The sequence below is a fragment of the Rhododendron vialii genome, chromosome 11a (assembly GCF_030253575.1).
Source record: "Rhododendron vialii isolate Sample 1 chromosome 11a, ASM3025357v1".
In the NCBI taxonomy this organism is placed as follows: domain Eukaryota; kingdom Viridiplantae; phylum Streptophyta; class Magnoliopsida; order Ericales; family Ericaceae; genus Rhododendron; species Rhododendron vialii.
In genome coordinates this window covers 28,294,563-28,315,653 of record NC_080567.1, presented here as the reverse complement: position 1 = coordinate 28,315,653, position 21,091 = coordinate 28,294,563, and the positions used below count along the sequence as shown (strand labels likewise).

Here is a 21,091-nt window from a genome sequence, read left to right as displayed (position 1 = left end):
ATATTTTTCGGTAAAATGTTTTACCTATTTTCTGGTGTATGGTTGTGTCAAAAATAAGAAAAATATTTTACATCAATTGGATGAAAATGACTTATCCTTAAGTTTTCCGTAAGTTATTTTCTTAAATGAACCCGCTGTCTTCTATTGTAATTCTCACTGCTTAGTTTCCCCGATCGTTAGTTCTGAGCCATGTTCAATTCCAATATTCTCAAATCTTTCCACTGTTTAAGCCCCATTCTCTCTCTACACTATTTTGTTGATTTCTGAAAATATTTTACAAGTGTCAACCAAACACTGAAAAATAGAAGTTTAAAGTTTATTTTCTAAAAAAATATTTTATATTGTAAAACATTTTACACCCAAACAAACGGAGCCTAAAAGTCCGAACTCGGGAATCCTTTTGTCCCCTAGGAGCGTGTTTGATTTGGGAGATTGGATTCATAATCCGCCAACCCTCTCTTAGGGTTGTGGAAGCTAAATGCCATCATAAAAAGCTAACTGCCACAACAACAAAAAAAAAGCTAAAGAACAAGGGTACCGGTGGGTTTGTAAATTGCTTTCGAGGCAACATAGTCAATTGAAAATCAAGTTTTTTTATTTTTTTGAATCAAATTAATTGAGATTGTTGTAAAGAGTAGTCGGGGTTAGAGACAATTTTTTGCATTCAAATATAATCACTCATCTATAAATTGTACTAGGGGCAATATAGACAATTAAGTCATTAATCATTATGAAGCAGTATTCAAAATAAACGTAGGACACAGAAGATTAACCTTGTCCGTTGTTGAATTCCATGCACAAACAAATATGGTATATGAGGGACTATACTCTCAAATAATCTCCTCACTAATAATCCACTCACCACAATCCCATCTAATCCAATCCCTCCTATCAAACAAAGCCCGTCCATGTCCGGTAATAGGCGGCTAAGATTTCATTTTAGCCAATCAGATCACAATCGTCCGATCATGCATTGTCAAGTTGAAATCTGAGTCATCCATTACCAAGCATGGACGACTCAGATGGGGACAACACCTTTAGGTATTTTGGGCTGCGTCTCATCTGGTTTAATTGTTGGGCTTGTCTCAGGTATCTGGGCTTTAGGCTTTTCAGGTGTCTTCTCTTGATCAGCAAATTACTTCTAAGGATGGAAACATTTCACAATTTTTATTAAGGTTGGCATCTTGCTAATCAAGAGATAAGTCTCGGGTCGTCGCTATCATTGTCCATTATTAATCTTTGTAACAATTTTAAATATTAATAATAAAATTTATTTTTTGCCGTTGAAAAAAAACTATTAAAAAAAGTTATCTTTTTTTTTTTTTTTCTTGAACTGTAAAAGAAGTTATCCTCTGTTGGCATGGTCCACCTCTTCATATTTCTTGTTCTTTGTCTTGAAGTAAAAGCCAACAATGTTCAAAATTCAAAACCAAACCCCATAAAATACTCTCCCCACTTTTGGGTCTCCCCTTCCCTTCGCAATCCCCAACGTCATAGGTCGTTGGAAAAAAAAAACAGAAAAGAAGAAGCCCTCCTCCTCCTCTGTCTTGGTCAACACTCTTTTCCTCCTTTCCCCTAACCTATACATACACCCATACATATTCCCCCCCCTCTCCCTCCCTCTCTCTCTCTCTTAAAAAAACCCTTGCCAGAGGCGGCGCAGCTCGTTTCCTATGCACCCCCCCTGACTCTCTCTCTCTCTCTCTCTCTCTCTCACCATGCCGACCTTCACCAGAATCGCGTGGGAGACCCTGCTCGAGCCCACCGTCCACAAAAACCCCTCGGACTCGCCGCCCCGCGCCACCGCCAGACCTTCTTCCCTTACCGACGACGGTAGCAATCATAAGAGAGCTCAAGCTCCGAATCACATATACATATCTCCCGCTCTGTACATAACCCCGGCTCCGGCTCCGATCCCGGACTCCTCGTACGATCCGGTCTCCCCGTCTCCGTACGTCGTTAACCACAAGCGGCGCGGGAGAGACGCCGTCGTTAGGGCTCGAGACGACGAGAAGAATCTGAATTTGAATTCGAATTTGGATGTGGATTTGAGTTCGAGTGGTGATTGTGGCGAGGTGGTTGTTGGGGAAGTGGTGGAGGAGAATTTGTTTGGTGAGGAGTTTGTTGGTGGGGAGGGAGATGATCTAAATGGAGGTTGTGATGAGGTTGTAGACGATGATTTTTTGGATCCTCGTTGCGAGGCCGCGAGTGTCGGGAGCACGACGGAGGTGGTGGAGGAGTGTGGGAGGCAGGTAGCTGAGTGTCGGAGCGTTGTGTCGAATCAGGGAGAATTCTTTGATGCCGACGAAGGTCGGTTTGTTACCGTCGTTTCTATCTATAGTCTCTTTCGATATTGTTTGCTTTCCTTCGTTATGTGGAATTAGGTCTTTAGGAACTTGAACGCTTGCCTGTGGTAATTGCTGTTTTTTCTTATGTTTTACTTGGCTATTGGGACAGAAATATAGATCTTTAAGAACTTGAACGCATGCCTATGGTCGGTAACTGTGGGAAATAGTTATCAAAGAGGATTAAATCATATAACTACTTGAGCTGTTTCACCATGTATCTGGATAACCCAAGTTACTTAAGGTTAGGGCTGCAAATGAACTGGCCGCTCCATAAAAGTCGGTTCGGGTTCGATTTTCGATTCGTCTATTAAACAAGCCAAACTTAAGCATCAATTTTAGGCTCATTTAATGAAAGCGCTGAGCTGGAATCTTACAGTATTCTGCTCAGGCTCATGAACCTATGCTATAATGAAAATTTCATGTATAGACTTGAACATGTATAGATTTATACTTGTATAGGTTGTATAACTTATATATGCACTTAATGAAAACTTCTTTACTTTTTGTGTTTAATAAATATATGTATGAGCTTCTTTATGTAGAATTTTTTTTACAGCACTAGACTTGTATGTTAGCATAAATATGTAGTATTTTTTGCTCGTTAAGGCTCGTGAACTAGCTTGAGCTAAACTTAAACAGAGGCCAATTAGGCTCGAGCTCCACTAAAGTTTTCATTGAGTCTCAAGTTAAACAAACTTTAGCATTCTAAAGCTCTGCTCGGCTTTTTTGTTTGTTGTAAGCTCGGTTGGGTTGCATTAAATGGAGATAAAGGACAGTATCTATTACTAAATCTAAACACAGAAGATTTTGACAGCGTGGAATGGTGAAAAGGATTCACGTAGCCAGCTCTAGTTGATTGGGATAGAACTATATTAGGCTTGGAGTGGTTTGGATTCTTTGGAAGTCCCATGAGCAATCTCGATAGATGTGTCTACTCTTTCAATGTATGCCTTACGAGAACGGTGGGTGTTCTGTTGCTAGTGCCTTGTAAATGTGTCATTAGCATTTTTATTCTGCATTTATATTATAATATATGATTGTGATTGATGGGATAATTCATAATAAGATTGGATTAAGGCCAAGTTTTATCAAATTTAATATTTTTGTGTATACTTATTTCTTAGACTTGCAATTCTGACTTGCAATGCCGACACATGACCTTCGTAGGTTTTGGAACTTGGTTAATTAGAGTTGATAGTCTGGTTAACATACCATGGTAAAATATTATATCTTTGTGGAGAGGTTAGCTCACATCTCGACACCTAAACTCGTGCATTGCCTATTGTTTTGCCTCTTGACACCTGAACAAGTCCATTCTCTCCTGTTGGTACCCCACTCTTCATGCAAATATTGTATGAGTTGTCTTACCCTCGTCTTCTTTCCGTACCTATTGTATGTTGTTCCATTTTATTTTCTTTCTATGTTTTTATTTGTGTGTGTGTGTGTGTGTGTGTGAGAGAGAGAGAGAGAGAGAGAGAGAGAGAGAGAGAGAGAGAGAGAGAGAGCTCTTACTGTTAATTTGTCCAATGTCCAGCAATCTAGTTGGTCATTTATGATAGGGTGAAGTTTGGAGTAACAACTTTCTGAACAAGTTTGAGTGCCTTGATTTGGAGATGTTGAGTTATCACTTACTAGCTTTTCTGTAACTGAGATGTTGCAGAATTCTCCTCTGATGGATCTATTTCAAATTTGTCCTCCACATATGGACCAAAAATTGAGTCAGAGCTACGTGCAGCAAGGCTCAGTCTTCTTGAGGAGATTGAAAGACGAAAGACTGCTGAGCATGCTGTTACTCAGATGTACAGTCAGTGGCAGAGGCTAGCCAGTCTTCTATCCCAAACAGGGCTAACATTTCCCAGTCCCCCAAATGCCACTAGTACGCAGCTGGAGATAGATGTTCTAGAGCAGTGCTGCCAGGAACTAGAAGTTACTAGATTTGTGGCTGAAGCAATAGGAAGGGGTCAAGCACGTGCTGAAGCTGAAATAGCTGCAGAGTTAATCATTGAATCCAAAGACCAAGAAATCTCCCGATTGCGAGACAAATTGCAGTACTATGAGGCCGTTAACCATGAAATGTCCCAGAGGAACCAAGAAGTTATGGGTATGTTATCCTTGTCCTTGGTTTTCTTCATTTGGTGCTTTTGATATTATCAGAGGAACTCTATGGAAGTTGGCCTATAATCATTATCTTGACAGCGCATCATATTTATCTTCATCTTCTCTGTTCCTATACATCAGGCGACAAATTAACCAAGGTTTCAGTGCTGAAATGGGGGTTAATTACTTTCTAAGATTGCATAATTTCCCCACTTGCATATAGTGTTTGTACTTCATGGTTCTACTACTTAACTCTATCGTGATTTTTTCCTGATGAGTTATGAGTGAACAGAGCCGAAAGGACTTTCTTTGGTTATGGGTAGTTCATGAATCTTGTCAAGAAACGCATGAGTTGTTTCGGATATGGCAGTATAGTAGGAACTAGGAAGTATACTCGAGCCCGGATCTTTTTGTGTAAATAGAACATTGCATATGACATAAAATGGTAATGAAAAGTTCTGTTATAATTATGTTTCTCATCGAACCTGTGGTTGAACACTTAGTGCATTTGTAACTGGATGAAGAGGATAGAGCTAGGGAGCTTGGAATTTTTCACCACTTTTGCACTTTCCCCCCTTTTATAGCCTCTGCCATACCTTTATGTTGACCTTGTTGAATCAATATTTAATTTTCGGGTTGTGTTAGCCCAAGATTCCAACCCGTATAAGTGGTAATCACCTGCATCATGGTATGCGCAGGCGCTTCTCTTACAGTTGTTTGTGTAATGGTGTCTTGTTTCTCTACTTGATTCCTATATTGTTTCCTGTCAAATTACGCAGAGGTTGCACGGAGGCAGCGACAAAAGAGACAGAATCGGCGAAAGTGGATATGGGGCTGTATTGGACTGTCAGTGGCAATGGGAACTTCTGTTATTGCTTATTCATACCTTCCAAATACAAGCACGCACAATGCCTTGCCAACCTCCAGCGGTTCATCTGATGATTCTCACATCAATCCGGCAGAATCAGATTTAAGCAACAAGTGATAATCAATGAATCCATTTCATCCAAGTGCTCATTTTTTCCCACCTCATCAAGAGGGTCTTGTAGATCTTACTGATCAGAACTTGAAGCAGTGGCCTCGTCTGCTTCTTTCACAATTTTGTTACTGTTGCTTTCATCTTGGAAATGGATATGACATTTTTATATTCTCGAGATGGAGATCCCTCGAGGTTATTGCGTACTATTCGGCAGAGAAATGTCCATGTTGCCGGTATGTTTTTTTCATTGTCGACTTTTTTTTTTAGATGGAGATCCCTTGAGGTTATTGCATACTATTCAGTAGAGAAATGTCTATGTTGCCGGTATGTTTTTTTCACTGTCGAGTTTGTTTTTTTTGCCAATATTGTATAGTAAATTAGAGTTTACTATATTTGGAATGGTTCCATTTAGGAAACAATCATCTAAATGAACATTGATGATGTTGGTGAGAGCTAGGTCATATTAATTCGCTTGCGGGGTGTTGGGAGCGGGAGAATGAGCACAAGCGTGAAAGGTCTTTGAAACACGTCTTAATCCACTAATATCCGTGAGAGCGAAGATTGAGAGAAGCTTTTTGATGGATTATGCATGTAGGGTGGGGGAGCAAATATGTCAATGGAGGAGAAAACAAGTTTCACTCATCAATCCGTTTGGCTTTGGTAAATTGAAAATGCTCGCAACTTTCGGAAAACATCGTCAAAATTTCTAGCACCAGCAGCAGGAAGTTGATTGTTTCGGTTTCCTGTTGTAAGGGAGTGTTTGGGAATTGGGAGCTAATTACCTTTATGAAATTTGAAATCTAGATTTTAGACTATAAATTTTTGAATTATAATCGTAACCTGTTGAAGTGCTTTAGTAATAATAATGTGAAGAATACATTTACAGATTTTAGATTCATCATCCAAAGAGTTTCTCTAAAATGATTTTAGAATCTGTTTTCTCGAGTTCTTGTTTTATTATGCATTTAGGCAAAAACAACGTTAAAGTTTACTCCCAAAAACCCAAATTCTAAAAATAAGAGATTAATGCAATAATGAAGTGGCAAAAAGCAATTCTAACCCGTTCAACTTTTTAGCTTTGTCATTGTTCAATTTTATTTCACGATTGTTATTTTGCGCCAAATTTTTATGTATTATTGATTTTTTTCGACGAAAGAAAAAAAATTATGTCTCTTATGTAAATACTCCCTCCGTCCCATCATATTTGTCCGGTCCTTAAAACGGAGACGTAAAAATAATACTATTTTTGTAAGAAAAGTTGAACAAAAATTCAACAATTTACCAAATCTCGACGAGTTCTTTTAACTTATGAAAAAAATTTAAATTTTTTCTCGAAATGCATTATTTTGTAGTCCTCGTTTCGCGGACCGGACAAATATTATGGGACGGAGGGAGTATATTTTAAAAAATATTCAAGAAAAAAACCTAAAAATCAGTTAGCGGGAACGGGGGTACGCTGCAAACCAAACACTCGTGATTCCATTTTTCGCAAACCAAACACGACCCTAGCAGAAAACCGCGCGCAACCGCTCTCCCCCTTCTAGATTCTTCTCTCCAAAACTTCAAAAACCAAAAAATAAAAAATAAATTCTCTCCTCAGAAATCACTTCAGAACTCACCGAGCAGAGGAGCACCACAGCACAACAATGGCCGCAGCCACAACCATATTTCGATCTCTCCTCCTTCTCTCTCGCTCCTCTTCCCCGCTCTCTCTCCTCCCCCGTCTCCTCCGCCCCTCCCCATCCCTTCTACTCCCTTCCCCATTTTCTCCACCATCTACTACTACTACTACTACTTCTACCAGACTACTCTGCAGCACCTCCGACGCCACCAAAAGAAACCCCAAACTGACCAATTTTTCCCTCTCTGATTCCGACTCCGACTCCGATCCCGAACCAGTCAAAAAACCCGCGGTCGACAAGAGCAAGTTGCCGCCGCCGTACGACCCGTTTAACAAGAAACCAGCGATAGAGGAGCCTGACGACCCGACTAACTTGCAAGAAGTTTTCCACAAGATCCGAACGGAAGGGTTGTTCAACAATGCAGTCAAGATGTTCGACGGATTGTCCAAGGACGGGTTAACCCACGAGGCCTTGGAGCTTTTTAAGCAGATTAAAGATGAGGGTCACATGCCAGACGTGGTAGCCCACACGGCGGTGATCGAGGCGTACGTAAATGCGGGCCAGGCCAAGGAGGCTTTGAAGGTGTACAAGAGGATGCTGGGATGTGGGGTGATGCCGAATGCGTATACGTATTCGGTGTTGGTGAAAGGGTTGGTGGGGTGTGGGGATGGGAAGATGGTGGAGGAGGGGAGGAGGGTTGTGGGGGAGATGATGGCGAAGGGGGTGAGGGTGAACGCGGGGACGATTGTGGCGGTGGTGGAGGGGGTGGTGAGGGAAGGGGGGGAGGAGAGGGGGAGGGAGGTGGTGGAAGAGATGAAGAGGCTTGGGGTTTTGTCGGAGGAGAGGGAGGTAAGGGAGGTTTTGAAGGGCATGAGGGGTCCGGTGGTGAGAAGTGTCATGAGCTTGCTCTTTGGCAAGTAGGTTTGTTTTTGGTAGGATAGTCCGTGTCTGGGCCAGCTCTATGCCCACCTCAACTAATCTGCTCTCTGGCGCAGGTCATAGACAGATCATCCACCTAGAAAATTTACTAGAAATTACTTTTTTTGCTTTTGTGTGGACAATGTTATACTAATGCTGGAGCGATAACATTTGGAGTATCGTGTTGTGTCTTTGTGGAACATTGCGGGTTCTGACCCGCCACTATGACCCTATACAATTTTGCTGCATCTCTTGTCTTGTTGAGAACATGTACCTACACACTTTGATCTTGCTAGTTCAGTGCATTTTCCATGTTTCATGGAACATGATTTTGCATTTTTAGACAACGTGGTGGTTCATAGTGTCATGAGCTTGACCTTTCGCGAGTAGGTTTTTGCATCAACTCCATACAATGAGCGACAGAGCTTTGTAAGCGGTTTTTGCATCAACTCCATACAATGAGCGACAGAGCTTTGTAAGCTCGGGTATCATCTTATGTTTTGGAGTATATTGATGGAGCCAAGGAAAACAACCTAAAACATTGAAAGAGCTTTGCGAGTTGAGCACTTGTATGGATTCGTACAATTTCGCGCCTGTTCTTGTTGAGAGTGTTTGTGTACATTGATGTCGTGCTAGTTTAGTGTCTTTCTACCTTTGGATCATGCTTCCGAAGCAAATAGTTAGTGGATTGAAAGTTTTGAGCTATTTCATGTTGCATCATTGGTTAAGTGAAAGTCATTTGCAAAAAAGCCATTCTTGGGGCAAATTTAAGTCACGTCATCAACGCATAGAATCTTCCTTGGAAACTCGAAAGGAAAATATGTATTTGGCACTTCTTAAAATATCTGGATATGAGGACTCAAAAAGAAATGAGCGGTTTTGGCCTCATTACAATACTCTTGTAGATAAACCGATATAGCATTCATACTATGTGAGGAAATGAACAGAACGAGAGCTGTTTCTACTCCAACCACAGGAAAGCAAAGGCAACCTGCTAGTAGTAAGTATGTTTTTGCACCTTTGGTTTCTATCAGTCACAAACAAAGGCTACGGTTAGGCTGGGATATGGACATTCAGCTAAGTCCATAAGACATCATCAATCAGATATGTAGTAATCCAGAAACATTGCAATGAATTTCACTTACTTGTAAGCTGTCATTCTCTCCCACCAACGGGCAGAAGAACAAGGAAATACATAAAACAACAGACTTAGGCCGAGCCCTAATCGAAGACGGATAATTAGTTTGTGATTCACAAAACAATTGGCCTATAGAATTGAGAGGGAGACAGAAGCTGCTTTTCTTTGACACTTCAGAGAGAACTTTCTTCAACCTTGTGGACCTCTTGAATGCCTTCTTTTACAACACACGTATTGCAAGCCAACATCCAGCGGCAGTAGCAGAACTGGCAGCAGCAATCTCTCATATGTATCCAAGCAGTAAGAAAACTCCCGGTGGCAGCACAGAAAAGAATAACTAAAAACCTTTCTTGGTAGGACAATCCGATGCCCTATGGCCAGACCGCCCACAGTTGAAACATGCACCGCCAAAGCTGTCTCTGTTAGGGACAAGAAAAAGGGAATATCAGATACTAAAGTTACTGTGAATTTTGATTCAAATGACAATCACATCCAGCCAAATGTGGCCCCAATAACATCCAAATCCAGTTTACTACGGAAGAGAACGGTCAGAGTCTTCACTGTTATTTAATCGACCACAGAAAACCATCAATAGGATTCCCAGGAATTCTTTTGAAACACCTAACATAAGATCTCATTCACGCCAAAGAAAGGGGAACTAATGAGGGTTAGGGCCTCCTAGAGCGCTTAAAAAGTATGTGTGGTATGGTCTCCCTTTCCTTTGCACTACCAAATCACCAGCTTTTTCTGTTGGAAGTCAGGAAACAAGTAGAACAGGACATTTAAAATCGTGTGGAAAATCATTCCAGGTTTTCCTCTTTTGATGGAATGAGATTGCCAAACTAGCAGGAACTTATGTTAATTAAGGTTAGAAAGAAAGAAAGGAGAGCTCGCTAAAATCAGAAAATTTTAAAAACGATTTACTATAATACCATCCTCATTACTGGAGAAGGTCTTGATACAAAAAATTGAACACATTACTGATCATCGGAGTCAAGGTATTGAGATTTCCATTCCATCTTTTAAATTCAAGTCATCCAAATGTTATCCACAGGAGTACTAAATTACTAATAAAGCAACCAATAGGGGAATTACCTGTCCCTATTTGCATAGGATGATGACCGCCCAGACCGTCCACCGCCTATTAACCAATCACTTGCACTGTCTCTTGAGCTATCTCTTGACCGCCCAGACCGTCCACCGCCTATTAACCAATCATCTGCACTGTCTCTTGAACTCTCTCTTGGGCTACTAGACCAACTACTGTTGCTTCTGTTGCTCCGACCACCGCGCCTATTACCAAACCTGCCTTCGTCCTCATTAGAATCTCGATCCCATCCTCGTGAGTTACTGAAACCTCTTTGTCCCCTAGAACCTCCTCGGAAACCCCTATCCCTGTTAGAAAACCTTCCATAGTAATCAGTTGGAGGCCCATCATCTTGCAAAGTGGGCAACTGCATAACACAGAGATGAGCGGTACACAAAATCTGAGTATCCATTCAAAACACCAGGATCCAAGAGCTACAATGAGAAACAGTGACCACAACTTAAAATTGACCTTGGTAATTCTGGAAATAGTGTTTCCAGGTGGTAGCTCCTTATTCAGTAATTCTTTTGCGATCTCCTCTGGAAGATCAAAAACTGCTCCTTGAACCTGCCATAACAAAAGTTAAGAATTGGTGAAATAAATCTTTACTCACCAAAAGAAAAAGAATTCATCTCTTTCTAATATATTTCTTTAAGGTTGAACTGTAATCTAAGTGTATGTGACAAACCCCTCACACACCTTTTCATCTGCAATTAAGTGTATTTTTCCTACTTCACCAGCGGCCGAAGAATAAACATCTGACAATAGTCCAGTTACGGATCTAGCAGAAAAGAACCCTCTAGAAAAAACAGGATCACGTGTTAGCTGCAACGTTACCCATCCCTGCAGTGGAAGTTTCTTGTCAAATTGAATGATCAGATAGTTCCAATGATCGCACAAAGATAGTGGAGAAACACAAAACAAGAAGATACAAATGTAAGACACTGGACACAAGCAAATTGTAGGAACACAAAAAAGTCGCTACCAACAAACAATGAGACCAAGAATCCACAAATAGAGGCACCCATTAACCTATAGGTGGTGCGTCACAACCATAGCTCAGAAATGGACAGGTAAAACTTAATCTTTTCTCTTTCATGATGGCAGAAGTAAAAAATAACTTCATCGTGGACAGGGATGAATCACTGAAGTTGTCTGTAATACTGTTCACGTCTTCAGCTACAGCTGAGGGAAGATCTCTCGACTTAAATGAATCAAGACATCCTAATGAATCCCAATTGATTAGGGATCAATGCGCTCCTTCAAGTGGGCACTATTCAAAGCCATGCCCTCAGCTAAACCTAGGGCAATAAAATCCTAATGAAGATCCACAGCATGCAAAAGTTTCACCTTATGATCTCCCATAGCAGTTACGGAAGGTGATATCAAGACGTGCAGAAGATTATATACTCCATGAGCAGGAAGAGATAGGAAAGAAACATGCAAGTCACTGAAATTCGAATAAAGCTAAGTTTCAAAAACTTCCTAAAACCACAACTACCAACAGCTTATAATGTCCAGTTTTACACTGTCCTTAGTGGGTCAAATAAGTAAATTATAACGTTATTCTGTAAAAGGAACAAATAAGTAATTTCTGATAGAAAATTAAGATGCTATGATTTATGCGAAAATCTAGCAATCCATGGAGTAAAAAATATGTTTCAGCACTTCCAACTGCGAAAAAACACATCAAGCACAAGAGACTTCATGGGGCCTAGATAACTGAACCGAAACCTCTTTGCTCAGGTTTTACCTTCTCATGCGTAATTAGAGATCGGGACGATGGAGGTTGGGAAAAGCCACTCAGTTGTGCTATGGCAGCAGCAAGAGCACCCGTGCCTTTTTCGTCAATCAACTTTTGAGCAGTTGGGGTGAAGAACTCCACAGACTCAGGATGAACTCCATTTAGGGTAGCCACCACTTGCTCAGCTGATGCCTCTAAAACATCTTCCACAGATGGTGGGCTAATAAACTCAAACTTACATCCAACATCGCGCTCAAGTGTTTTGATTGTCCTCCTCTGGCTACTAGTGAACATTAAAATAACACTGCCTTCTTTTCCTGCTCGTCCCGTACGACCAGAGCGATGCACAAAAGTCTCTGGATCATTTGGCAATTCATAGTGGATAACCTAGAGAATGGAAAGAGCAAATAAGCAGAGATCACATTCTGGACTAAGTGCACCGAACAACTAAGTTGATGTGTGAAAGCACAATACTGAACTCGAGCAACACTACAGTCAGGTTTCTGAGAATTAACAAATTTATCCAACTGACCCAGACCCCTTGCTAAAACATAAAAATGAAACAAAAAGCAATAATAATGACTAAGAAGAATGATCTTCAGATGATTGATATCAAACTCATTTCAGTCCAAAGCGAAACGATATAAGCATGATCTCACAAAAAATTTCTTCTGAATGTCAAACTGTTGGCAAGGTTCTGCACATTGAGTAAGAATGCAATTTGCAAGTAAATATAGCAAAAATGATGTTTCATCAATGTGATATACTCCAAAGCATAATTCAAAGCATCATTATTTCTGTAGGTAGGAAACCCTCTTCACAAGAAAAATCAAATTTGATGACTTTCATTTCGTATTAAGAGCAGACCACAAGTATGGCTGCACTTGAATGGCTTGGAATATACAGAACAACATAATTTGACAACCTATGCTGATGAATATGCAATGCCGTCACTCACCAAATCCACATTGGGGATATCAAGCCCACGAGCTGCAACGTCAGTGGCAACAAGCACCGTGAATTTCCCTTTCCTAAAACCATTTAAAGTTCTCTCCCTCTGGTGTTGTGATATGTCACCATGCAGTGCCTCTGAAGTAATGCTACTTGTCAAAGCGAGAGAAACTTCATCTGCGTCACGTTTTGTCTGCGTGAAAACAATTGTCTTCCCTCCCTTGGCATAGACCTGAAAGTCAGGAAAATTTTCAAAGATATGAAACCTTTTTTTCACACGGTTTAATAATTTTGATAACATAACCCCAACCACTGTTTATCTCTTAAACAAATATAGACATAAGTTTGATTAAAAAAACAAAAAAAAATGTGCATTCATACCGTTACAAGATCAGCAAGAATGGTACGCTTTGAAGTTGCAGTGGCCGGGAGGGCATACAGCTTGATCCCCTCTACCAGCTTTTCCTCACTGTCACCAACCTATACGGAACAAGGCAGAGTGAAGAAACTTCCAAAATAGTTTTCCAGAAGAATGCCATCCATGTAAACATGCAAAGAATGAGTCACAAGGCAACAAATAAAAAGAACCATTTTATAGAGGAACGTGAATATATTCTAAAGAAAGAAACTAAACCAATTGCTTAGTTTAATATTCTTCCCAAAACTTAGACATTGAGAAAAACTCAGGTTTCGCATCCTCAGCTGTGCCGGAAACCGAGATGTCTCACATGTCTCTAGGTGTAGGCACCTGTCCCCCATGTGTCTAGCTTACTTACAAAAGAGAAGTTTATCTGAAATGGAACTTATGGCGTCCACATGTGAATCGCTAGAGAGCAGATAGCAGCAGGTCCTACATAATCATTGTAATGTCAAAAATTCAACAACATAAGTTCACATGGGACCTTTTTATTTTTTTTTATTTTTTTTGGGGGTGGGGGACACAAACGACTTCTAAGGGAACTTTACAATTATGGAAAAGTAAATGAATTATTTATACAAGTAGCCCATGGCATAAAGTCACCATGCAGGACATGAAACAAAAAGGAGGGAGCGGGTTTGGAACTTACCAAATCAATTGTCAAAGGATTGTCCAAATATTTCCTGGCTAGTTTCTTCACCCAAAAAGGCATAGTTGCAGAAAAAAGCATACTCTGCCTCTGTGCTGGAAGCTTTTCTAAAATCACTTCCACATCCTCCTCGAAGCCTACCGCAAGCATTTGATCAGCTTCATCAAGCACCAAATACTCGACTTCACCCAGTTGCAGGCTTTTACTTTTTATTAGATCCATGAGTCTACCAGGAGTTCCCACCACCACATCAACTCCACGGGAAAGTGCATTTTGCTGTGTATTATAAGAAACTCCTCCATAGACACAAACAGTCTTCAAATACGGAGCCGATTCTTTGAGTTCTTTTTCTACTTGGTTTGCTAATTCCCTAGTAGGTGCAAGAACCAACATTCTGGGAAGTCGTCCATGCCTTCAGTTAAAGAAACGGATAAAGAAAAAGCTTTAGTAGTCCAAAAAGAGGAAGAATAAAAAAACAGGACAATAGGGCTTGAATGGGCTTTAATTTTTATGATAACCTCTGAAAACTCCTTTCATCTTCACTAAGCCGTTTAAGTATTGGTATTCCGAAGGCTAATGTCTTCCCTGTCCCAGTCTTTGCACGAGCAATAAGATCTCGACCTTCCAATGCAGGTGCTAGCACAGCTCTCTAACATAATGCAGTGGAAAGCAAAGCAAAACATAACCGTCAAATTCTTTTTAGTCAGTACATTTACAGAACAAATATACGCACTTTGATATTTGTGCATGCAAGTGTGTGCGCGCGCGCGCGCGTGTGTGTGTGTGTGAGAGAGAGAGAGAGAGAGAGAGAGAGAGAGAGAGAATTTAAAGACATATAAGGGGGAAAAGGGTGTATGCAGGAATTCAGAGTTCAGACACAATGAAAAGCATGCAACCATTACATTCCAAATTGACTTTGAAGTTCATATTCATTGACGAGTCCGACGACAACACAAAGATGCAAACAATGTTGGTGTGAAAGAGAGATGCCTCTACAAGTAGTCAAGGTTAGCTCGCGAAAAAGAGAACAAGATACTGAGGATTGTAGTGGGAATGTGGGATCATAGATTGTGAAGAGATTTATGAACGGGAATTGAAAGGTTGAGGTGTGAGTGCAACATTTATTGCTTAGTTCCCTGGGTTCTGTTCCCTTCGTATACATGTCCCCAAAAGTGCATGAAATAAAACAGTCAACTACAATGAGCACCCAGAAAGTATTACCTCTAGGCAGCAGCAAAAGATTTGGGATCCATTCAAGACCATTTTTCACCAAAAATCAAACAAAACCATGATTCATACTAATACATGGATGACATTATTCCAACTAATAATACCATCACTCCCAACCTGGGTTTCTTAGGGAATTGTGGAACCCTAACAGAGGATTTGGAGGATCTAGGCGACACAAACGAGGCAAGTAAACGAATTGAACACCCCACCACGCAAGAATGCCAGATTTAAGTGATTCACAAAACGTGGTCTATGCGAAATGTCACTGCATCTTTTTTGGTAGGAGATGAACAATGATATTATAAATATAGATAACGTCCAAAGTTGCCCTGCACTAAACCTATAACTAATTCCACAAGTCTATTGAAAATATCAAAGACATCTTATGCAGAAATGCTGGCCCACAACCCACGACCTACCTCTACAACTTGGATGGCTTGGTAAATGTATATCATCAGGTTCCACAAACCATAATAAGTTTTACTTACTCTCTGTTATCAACCAACAATCTTATTTACCAAAAAAAAAAAAAAACCAACAATCTTGCTTTCCAATGTACAAAAGCAAAGTTTAACACAATTATTCTGCCTCCATAAGTTTGAATAAATGCGTAAAAACTTTACTTCTTAAGCTACCAAGTACCAACAATTCAATCCACTATTTAAAAATCAAGTCTAGGGACCAATTTTACCCGTCTATGCTACAAACCTGGCTTTAAACGACTAGTCACATAATCAAGTCTTAGGTAACGTTGAATGCTGGCACTTTGGGCTATTATCGACAGTCGCGCTCAGGCTCACATATCGGCTCCCACTCTCGCTCATGCACGCAAATTATACGAGTAAGGTTAAGCAGGGCCCTAAAGACACTTTCATGCTTGCGCACTACGTGACTTGTTTAATTAAACCCTACGAAAGTATCCAAAACGTACTTGGATGGGGAATAGCTCCGTAATCCCTCGTTTCTTGAGAGCCTCGACGAGCCTCTGAGGAAGCCCTAAGTTCGAAACAGCAAGTTCGACTCCGTCGTCACTCCCAGCAGCACCGGACGACGCCGTTCTCCCAATTTTAGAGCCGAAGCCGCCATCGTCGTCGTCGTCTCTGACGTTCAGAGAGTCTTCATCGAACAACCCCAGCCTCTTGAACGCCTCGTCGCTCAGGACCGAGTTATTCGTGCTCGCGACGGCCGACGCGACAAATGAAACGGCACCGGATTGGGGTTTGGGGCGGAAATGGGCGGCGGTGGCTTTGGTGAAGGCGGAGGAGGAGAAGGGGAGGGAGAGTGTGGTGGAAACGGGTATGATGGAGGAGGAGCGAGCCATGGCGGTGGCTCGGTGGTGGTGGTGGTGGTGGTGAGAGGTTTTCACTTGGAAGGCAGGGAGGGAGGGGAAGGGATTGAAGGGATAGGGTGATGTATGGCGCTATAAACCTCCACCTCGGCTTCAGTAGACAGTCGGAGGGTTTTAGGATATTTTTTCAGGGTTTGTTCCCTGTTTGGATTGGATATAATTTGGAGAGAGGAAATTAATGGAGTTTCCCTCTTACGCACAAGTAGGGCTGCAAAGTGAAGACAATGTTCTAAAATTCGCTAGGCACTTGTTGGACGGTTGGCCACCTTCGAGTGATTAAACTAATTAATCGGTACATATTAATCAGTAATCGGCAATTAATTGTTAGTCAGACCTGAATGGATAGGCCTCGCCAGCGATTAATCGCCGATTAATTATTTGTTTTAGAACACTGACTGCAAGCAAACTGAGCAGCTCGTGGTTCGGGTCGACCAGTTTAATAATTAAGCCAAGCCCAGCAAGTGAACGATGGGATTGGTCGGTCTCCCAGGATTAATCGAGGTGCAAGAAACTGACCCGAATGCCTGAGTTATAAAAAAACGTTCAAAATGTAAGAACGAAAAACCGGACATATTTGAGAGTACCTTTGAGTAATTTTGTGTGCCCACGGTTAGTGGAACTATTTTTGAGTCATATTTTGATGATTTTTTAAATATGACATACTTTGATAATTGAAAACGTTCGTTTTGTGTCGATTAATTTATTACAAGTCCATGAAATAATTCAGCTCAATTTGGATACTGTTTGGTTTAAAAATTTATGTTGTTATTCAATTTCCTGGCCAAACAATCAGTTTTTTGATCAAGTATTTAGTAATACTTGAATGAGTTGGATTTTTTTGGATTCCCAACAAATCAAATTTGATAAAAATTGGACAACTCCTATCAACGAAATAAGACCCCACATGAATACACTTCAAAGGAGTAAAGTTAGCCACGCTAAAACAAGGTGAACAAAATTGTTATTCATTTTCTGTTTGTGACTAACGTATGTGCAGTGTGTTTTAATCCCAAAATACGAGAATCCCGAGACATGATCATGTAACTGAATATACATCAAGAGTGAGTCCCTCGAGAATTCAGAGAGAATGACCTAGTGCTTCGTTCACTCCGATATAAGAAATAATGTCCCAAGCGTAAAGGCTTAATACGTCAGTTGAAGTATAATAATCCGGAAGACCGGGATCGTGCCCACGGGAATAATTAGTACAGCTTGGTTGGAATTTGTAGAAGTAAGCACGAGTTTTCGACTTTTAGGTAGCCAACTTTGTTTTACATTTGCGGTGAAAAATAAAAAGGCTAAATAAAAAGTGAATAAACTAAGATAAAAAGCAGGTTAGGTCTAGGAATTACTAACACTCATAACTCAAGTTAAATCACATTTTCACCCAATTACGCGATTTAAGATACTCAATTAAGGTTCTTAATCCGGAAGATAGAATGGTTCCATTACCAAGCTAGCTCAATTACTAACACCCATAACTCGAGTTAAATCACATTTTCACCCAATTACGCGATTTAAGATACTCAATTAAGTTTCTTAATCCGGAAGATAGAATGGTTCCATTACTAAGCTAGCTCTAAAATTTATTTAGCAAACACCTCGAGCGACAGAGCTCCAAGCATCATGTGTGGTAACTAGGTAATACTCGCTCCAAGCATCATGTGTGGTAACTAGGTAATACTCTTACCTACACATGATCAAGGAGGTTAACACCTTAGCAATTTAACAAATAAATCCGAACCCCACATCAATTTTCGAACCAAAGGTTTAAACTTTATTGGTGAAAAATGCAATTTTTTACTTAAGCCATGAGGTGCTAATCACCCCATGACCTAACCTTGGAAAACTACTCACACATATCTATGAAGATAATAGCAAGCAAAAATCTACTTAGCATAATTGAAATAACAACACTAGAAGAAAATTAGATTAAACGATAGATCGGAGTAGCGGCTACAACTTTAATGAAAACTACAATAGGAAAAACTAATTAACTAAAGCAGAAAATTAAATTTAAAGTGCTGAAAAATGAAGAACAATTCAAAAAACAAGTAAATCTAGGCTAGATCTAAATTATGCAATACCAAAAAATTGTTTTGTACAATGTGACATCACGCCTTTTATATTCTTCAAGATACGTACACAGAATATTCTCAAAATGCTCCGAAAATCCACTTATGAGGCCCTCGGTACCAATGGAGAAGGACTTAAGCTGCTAAGATGTGGGGCTCGGTACCGATTGAAGAAATTAATGTCTACCGATGCCGAGGTGCTAATGGCAGTCGCTGGAATGCTTGCTACCGACTGAAAACTTCAGGTTCTACCGATGCCAAGGCTGCTTGAGCTCTCGTGTCTTGAAATCATATTGGTACCGATTGAACTTGATAATTCCCATCGATGCTGATGCAGTTAGGAGCTGGCGAAGGAGCTCACTACCGATGTCACATTCTTCCTTCCATCGATGCCGAGATGTTTATGGTCATCACTTGGTTTTGCTCTCTGCCTTGGCCATTCTCGAGCTTTGATTATCTTGGCCAGTCTTGAGCTTAAAAACTCCTGCTTTGAACAATTTTCTACAACAAGCGAAAACAATCTACCTTACGAGCAAAAGCAATTAAAAATAGCTAATTAAATGATAAAATTGAATAAAACTAGATAACTAGCACACCCTATATTGCATTATCGGGTGCTTATCACCTAGTTCAAGTCACGATAGGATAGGGAGTGTTTTTTGTTTTTTGCAAAAGTACAACTTCATAGATAGTTAAAGAATTCATACAAAAGATACAAATAGAGACCCAACAACAACAACAACAAAAAAAAAAAAGGAATCCAAGAAATCAACCAAGCATCCATTATGTGAATTGTCCATTGTAGGATGGATAGTTAGTGGAAGAATATAAAAATGGGGCTAATTTTGATTTTTTGTTCGCATTACCTAATTGCTCATGTAAAGAAAGAAAAAAAAAACCGATAACAATAAACCCAATCGAGGCTACTTTGGTAAAATAACATTGGACATTTTCCTTTTCTCTTCATAGAATTGGTACTTGTTTAGGGGATCCAAGCAATGTTGGAGATAAAATCATTATTTATATTTTCTCTCGTACTTGTTCGTAAGAAAAAAAAGCATATATTGTTTCGTCTTCCAATTAATGTAAATGCATAAGCTATCTTTTTATTTATCATTGTCTTGATGTTAATTTAGGACCTGAGATTAGTTGCAGTACACGTAAACTGATTTAAATACCCGACTAAGAGAACAAATTATCTAAGTTCTACCAAATAAAAAGCCAGACAAAAACTTAAAACATTTATGATCATCAAATTTGCGAAAGTTTTTTTTTTCAATCAACAATCAAGCAATTAATTTCAACAACAGAAGTTAAAAGATTTCATCAATGAACCAAACTACCAAATCTAAGATACGAGCTACTGCGAAAAGCACACCGGCTCAAAACACACACTGTCGAAGCAAACCATTACTAGGTATGGGCATATGAATCCCCACTGAGTAGTAGTAAATAGGATCTTGAGAGAACCTGAGCTCAAAACATGGATGGGTAGGACAGGATGAAAACGTCAATCGGAAACATAAAACCCAATAGAAAGATTTGAACTAGAGTTTTTGTGGGGTGAAGTTATTACGGAGTATTATTTTATTTTATTTTTGGCGCAAACAGAAATTTATGGGGTGAAGGTTTCAATCAGATGGTCATGGGGAAATTTTGAAATATCAAAGGCCGGTAGAGACACATGATGGGTTGCCTGATCTACGGCGGGGTACCTGGCCCTTGGCATAAGGTACAAAATAATTTTTTTATTTTTCGCTAATTAGGTGTGAATACACACCTAGGGAGTGATTGATGCTAATTTAATGGATTCTAGATCACGAATTATACATCTTTAATCGCCGAGCAAAAATAAAAATATTTTGGATTTAAAATAATCATGTATTGTCTAGTCCGGTGTCAAGTATCTGTCATTTTGAGAGGGCCATAAATTGTTCTTGTGGAAGTCAGGGTGGGAGGGGGCCTCTAGTACTTAGACATGGAACTTTTTTTAATTATCTAGTTTGATTTTGTAAGAAGAGTTATCCATGGGAATTTTAAACTCTTAGCTCAATCAATGAAAAAAGAAATTCTGAATTTGACAAATTTTCAAAACAATTAATTCTTGCATAAGATTATTAATTAATTTAAACACCGAAATGACATTACTTCAAATATTGTATTCCTAAAAATTTAATTCCTATCGGTGATATTCCTCTTTCTTATGTTTTGTTTGGATTGTTTTTTGGAAAAAATTTCTCAACTCAAAAAATACTCATTACACCCACTTCTAATCATTACTCACCCCTATCTCTAATTATTATTCTCATTTATTTTTTTATCTCTCCAATCATTATCTATATTTTCAATTATTACTTTCATTTTTTCCTACACTCATAACCCTGTAAATTTTTTCAATTTTTTTTCAAAAACCTGTCTAAACACAGCATTATTCAAAGAGTATAAATTCTATCCACCTTAGGTGGAAACCATGGGTTTTCCACCACC

The 21,091-nt window shown here is 39.8% G+C and overlaps 3 protein-coding genes across 3 annotated transcripts; 2 read left to right on the top strand and 1 right to left on the bottom strand.

The window, feature by feature from the left end:
- The first annotated feature begins 1,554 nt into the window (after positions 1 to 1,554).
- Positions 1,555 to 5,781, top strand: LOC131308326 (uncharacterized). The gene is made up of 3 exons (XM_058335241.1): positions 1,555 to 2,310; positions 4,009 to 4,449; positions 5,225 to 5,781. Exons 1-3 carry the CDS (start codon positions 1,719 to 1,721, stop codon positions 5,428 to 5,430), a joined length of 1,239 nt encoding a protein of 412 aa, XP_058191224.1. The 5' UTR covers positions 1,555 to 1,718; the 3' UTR covers positions 5,431 to 5,781.
- Positions 5,782 to 6,981: 1,200 nt separating this feature from the next.
- Positions 6,982 to 8,300, top strand: LOC131307697 (pentatricopeptide repeat-containing protein At4g38150-like). Its single transcript, XM_058334345.1, has one exon. The coding sequence runs from the start codon at positions 7,071 to 7,073 to the stop codon at positions 7,965 to 7,967; it is 897 nt and encodes a 298-aa protein (XP_058190328.1). The 5' UTR covers positions 6,982 to 7,070; the 3' UTR covers positions 7,968 to 8,300.
- A 776-nt stretch (positions 8,301 to 9,076) lies between these two features.
- LOC131307330 (DEAD-box ATP-dependent RNA helicase 3, chloroplastic) lies at positions 9,077 to 16,645 on the bottom strand. Its single transcript, XM_058333785.1, has 10 exons — positions 16,113 to 16,645; positions 14,470 to 14,600; positions 13,952 to 14,363; positions 13,266 to 13,364; positions 12,892 to 13,116; positions 11,943 to 12,320; positions 10,889 to 11,032; positions 10,661 to 10,756; positions 10,198 to 10,556; positions 9,077 to 9,521 (listed from the first exon to the last, which is right to left on the bottom strand). Exons 1-10 carry the CDS (start codon positions 16,500 to 16,502, stop codon positions 9,440 to 9,442), a joined length of 2,316 nt encoding a protein of 771 aa, XP_058189768.1. The 5' UTR covers positions 16,503 to 16,645; the 3' UTR covers positions 9,077 to 9,439.
- Positions 16,646 to 21,091: the final 4,446 nt, after the last annotated feature.